The sequence below is a fragment of the Dendrobium catenatum genome, unplaced genomic scaffold, assembly GCF_001605985.2.
Source record: "Dendrobium catenatum unplaced genomic scaffold, ASM160598v2 fragScaff_scaffold_1061, whole genome shotgun sequence".
Classification (NCBI taxonomy): domain Eukaryota; kingdom Viridiplantae; phylum Streptophyta; class Magnoliopsida; order Asparagales; family Orchidaceae; genus Dendrobium; species Dendrobium catenatum.
Window position 1 is genome coordinate 2974337 of NW_021319523.1, and position 4604 is coordinate 2978940.

At 32.4% G+C, this 4604-nt stretch overlaps 1 protein-coding gene across 1 annotated transcript; it reads right to left on the bottom strand.

The window, feature by feature from the left end:
• Positions 1-487: 487 nt before the first annotated feature.
• Positions 488-3884, bottom strand: LOC110098511 (transcription factor bHLH114). Its single transcript, XM_020825365.2, has 7 exons — positions 3554-3884; positions 3241-3481; positions 3066-3152; positions 2873-2938; positions 1281-1346; positions 1142-1192; positions 488-1065 (listed from the first exon to the last, which is right to left on the bottom strand). Exons 1-7 carry the CDS (start codon positions 3790-3792, stop codon positions 889-891), a joined length of 927 nt encoding a protein of 308 aa, XP_020681024.1. The 5' UTR covers positions 3793-3884; the 3' UTR covers positions 488-888.
• Between the last annotated feature and the right edge of the window lie 720 nt (positions 3885-4604).

Here is a 4604-nt window from a genome sequence, read left to right on the forward strand (position 1 = left end):
TTAGCAATAATTTCTGATCAGAATGCGGACAATGCGGTTGTCTAATATGACAAAAATAAGGAAATCTAATGAAGAATATTTATCTATTATATGCAACTAAACTATATATGACGAAAAGAATTGTTTAACTTATAGGATACTGATGCCTAGAAATAAATATTTTCTCCTCATCAGCGTAACATATTGGGATCTACTTATCAAATGTCAAGTTTAAATGTCCTCTATGCACTCAGGTAACCAATAATATTAACTAGGTTGTATAGAAGAGAGAATAGGTGGGGCACGGGAGCTTAAGGTTTCGTTTGGGACAGCTTTAGACCACATAAATTCTTTGCTTTCAAGAAAATTTTGTGCTAAGAAGTTACTTTACAAAGCAGTAAGAAAGTTTTCTCAAACGAAGCCTAAGTTGGCCATCTTGTGGCTTCCACTATACTCTAAACAAATAAATATATATATACTCTAAAGTTATGTAAAGCTTCAACAAAAGACCAAGCAGAGTTGTCTCAATTCAGGAATTCAATAATACCGTTCTACCAGTCAGATTCTTTTAAAAAGCTAGAGAAGTGTGGACATACAGCTCTTGTGCAACATACAGCATAAAAATTAGAAATTAGTCCCCTTCCACTGCCTCTTTCTATCCAATTATCCAATGCTCGCCCCATCTTGTTAAGCTTATTGAAGCTTAATAATCATATAATCTGTATTATTTTGTATTAATATTGTATTAATATCAATACATAATAATACTGATAGATCAACGGCACATGAACAAATTTTGACTGTCTTTGAAGGCTGAAAGCTCTCCTCCTCTTCTTCTAAACAAAGTTCATTAGCTCTTAGGGGTTATTAACTCGCCAATTTTCTCCTATTTTATTAATATCGATCGATCTATCTCTCCCTTCTTATAGAGCAGTAGTTCTCCATGCTCCATAGTTGAGTCCAGAAATCTGGTGGGAGCTCATTACTGGCCACTGTAAATGTGGTCGATATAGGAACCAGACACAGCCCAAGGCTTCTAAGATCTTTCTTTGCTCTATCGCCATTCTTCTCCTGCCTTTCCAAAATCTGATTTCAAGTTAAGCAAAGCATTATTAAGCCATTAATCTCAATTAAGTAGGAAAAACTGTCAGTAATTAATTACCTGTTGTTTTGTCTTCTGCTGCCTATTTATTAGATATGGATTACTTAGCCCCTGGAATTAATTGAAAATATATAGTTGTTTAAGCTTAATTAAGAAATATATTCGAGTAATCTTATAACTTGAAAGGCAGGGAACTTACATTGACTTGCTGGTGAAGGTACTTGATGTACTCGATTGCTTCATGGAGAACTGAAGCCGTATCAGTCTGGATGGAAAAGAAAAAAAAAAAATTGTGATTTTTAAGCATATTTTGATATAATATTTATATAATAGATATAACATTTTTATTGACTTTCTAATAATTTGCTTTGTTTGATCTTGATGACTGTTAATATGCTGATATTAGTATGTTGGCGACGAGAAATTATTCAGTGTGGAGTTCGGATGGGAAGTCCGAATGGAGATTTCCCATCCAGACTCCGCACGGAAAAATTTCTTGTTGACGACAGCTTTATCAACATGATAATAAAGATTGCTATATTCTACTTTAACAAATTTTATTTTAATGTTTTGGCTTTGGACATCTTTGAAACAGCTTTTAACTTAATTGCTTTTAAGATCACAATCTCACTTATGTCTTACAACTACTTCCTTTTTATTTTCTTATTACTTTTTAAAAAATTTATAGTGAGAAGTATTTTTTTTGCAACGAAGGCTTCGTTTGGGATAGTTTTCTTAATGTTTCTTAAAACAACTTTCTACTATTAAGCTGCTTTAAGAAGCAGGAAGATAACCATCCCAAACGAAGCCTAAATCTACTACAAAATGGAAGTTGTAACAAAACATTTGTTTGATTTTTTTAAATAGAAGATATTTATAATATCTATAATAGCTCCTATAATAGCTCTTAAAAAATATTTTTCTAGACAACAGCTTCAAAATCACATTTATAAATTTTGCAGTCTTTCCAAACGAACTTTTAGACTACAAAACCTAAAAAAAAGTAAAAATGCCTTCACATTTTTTAATCATGACCCATGTTTTCAACACCAAGGAATCTAAAATATACTAAACACATTTTATGTGGCAAGTTGGTTATAAAAAAGGTATGGCCTAAGATAGGAGGAATACTACCACTTTTTTATTATGTGCTTTATATAGATGGTATTTAAAAGGTGTTGATTAAATAGAAAAAAAATTAAACTTTTTCTTTTATCTTTAGTAACAATTTTTTTTTAATTGAGTGCATTTATTTAACTAAAAATATTTATTACAAAATGATAGCTATTTATTCATATTTTTACAACAAAAAAAAAACTCTAGTCACAATAAAAAATCAAATTAAAAAATAACTAAAATAAAAAAAATGTGGCTAAAATGTTACTTTCATATTTTTATGAATAACCTCAATAATTTTATTTTTTGCAACTACTACATTTATTTAACCAAAAATATTTATGACAAATGATAGCTATTTATTCATATATTTACCAAAAAAAACTCTAGTCACAAAAATAAATCAAATTAAAAAAAAGCGACTTAAATAAAAAAAATGTGGGTAAATTGTAACTTTCATATTTTTTAAGAGTAACCTCAATAAATTTTATTATTGCAAATAGTATCAAAAGAACTCAAGATTATAATTCAATTGTATATATGCAACTTATATTTGTCAGTTTTAGCTATCAATTAAGAGATCTTGAATTATATGATTTTGATTTTAATAGTCTCAAAAATCTTAAAAGAAAAAATAAAATTTATTTAGTACGGCTGGAATCAAATAAAGCCCACCTTTCCAAAAGGTGATACCAGTTGCTGGAGTGCTGTAATCCTGTCACCTAACTTCTCTTTCCTCACCTAAAAGAGCCAGAGCCATGAGCTTTTTGTTCATATATAAAATTCTATTCAACTAATACGAAGATTAAATTGATATATTTAACATTAATGCAATGATGTGATCATATGCAAATCGATCAAACCTTACCTTAAAAGCTGGTAATGGTGAAGGTGTTTCTATTCTAATCTTCTTTGCAATCGGGGGTGTTGGATCTCTTGAAGCTGCTGTGTTTGACTGAATCGATTCGCACAAGAATAAATTAAGAGTTTTTGAGTTATGATCCATGGCGGTAGTATTAAGTAAAGTATGAACAGCTAGATACCTTCGCTGACGTGCTCGAAAACAAAGAGCCGTTGGAAGGAAACTCGACCGTTGGAAGGATTTGAAGTTCAGCCATGGCGGATTCTGAAAGGGTCTGATTCGATTGAAAGGAGCCGTGACAGATCATATCTTTGGAAGAATCTTGCGACGTTTCTGTAAAATCCATCTGTATTATTTCACACTCTCTTGTTGCTGCGCTGTCCTCGAGCTGAACAGCTTGGAAATTAGTCTCAGAGCTTTCACTGCAACCTCAAATATTAGCACGAGCTTTTCTAAACACACAGGAAAATAGGGAGATGGTGTATATAACTTACAGGAAAGATTGGGACCAATCAACTGAAGAGGACAAGGGATCTAAACTTGAAGGTTGAGTGAAGTAATCAAAGGAGTTGGCTTTGCTGAGCTCAACTATCTCGTTGCTGGCTGGAAAAAACCCGAAGGTTTCTTCAATATCGCCGGCGTTCAAAGCCGTCGAGCAGGAGAAGATATCGCTGCATCTTAAGGAGCTCCAAAAGTTGAAGCTGGATACGCTTCCCTGGAATTCTTCAGCCATGGTTACTTAATTATGGCTCTCTGTATATATCCTTTTCGAGCTGGTTTATATAGTGAGGTTGATTTTTCTTCTCTGGAATTCCTTCGGGGGTTGAGAGGATTGCAATGGATAGACTTGGAGTCAATGCCTTGTCCTTTATATAGAGAATAAAAAAAAATTGATAGATTGACGAAAAGATCATCAAAATTGTTAGAATGATATATTTGCCACTTGGTTTCTTATTTATTTATTTGTTGTTAAAAGCGCAATTTAAAGATTATACAGTGTAATTTTTTTTTTGGTACATTTAGGTCAATTAAGGCAAACTTACACACACAAAGCATACACATAGACTCGAACCTTGGACCTCTTAGTTGGAAGACTAAGCTCTCAACCAATAGGCCAAGGAGAGTTGTGTACAGTGTAATTTTTTATTTGTTGTACAGAGAATGATGTGACATTTTATAAATTGTATTTATGTCCTTTCAAAATTGCACAAATATCTTTTATTGTAATATTTTAGGTGTATAACTTGGCTAAAACAGTAAAATTATTTGATATGTCATTAAAAATTTATCTTCAGCGGGCACGAATCTTAATGCAAAATCAAGTTGGAAACTTTCATAATTTGGGATCATCAGAACTTTGATTTCAGCAAACTTATAGTCGAACTGAGCGTCTCGAGAATACGAACCCAACGACACCAAATCCGAGCCCAAACGGGTCCAAATCAAAGGTTAGAAGCTCTGTTGGAAAGTTCGAACCACAATTTGGATTAACAAACGGTTTCCAAACAAAACATTCTTATAGTTGAATCAAGCGTCTCGATGAGA

Coding starts and splice junctions, on each gene's coding strand:
- LOC110098511 (XM_020825365.2), bottom strand. CDS start 3,792: ATGGCTGAAGAATTCCAGGGAAGCGTATCCAGCTTCAACTTTTGGAGC. Junction 2,939..3,065: donor CACCATTACCAGCTTTTAAG/GTAAGGTTTGAT, acceptor TGGCTCTTTTAG/GTGAGGAAAGAGAAGTTAGG. Junction 1,347..2,872: donor TGGTATCACCTTTTGGAAAG/GTGGGCTTTATT, acceptor TTTTCCATCCAG/ACTGATACGGCTTCAGTTCT.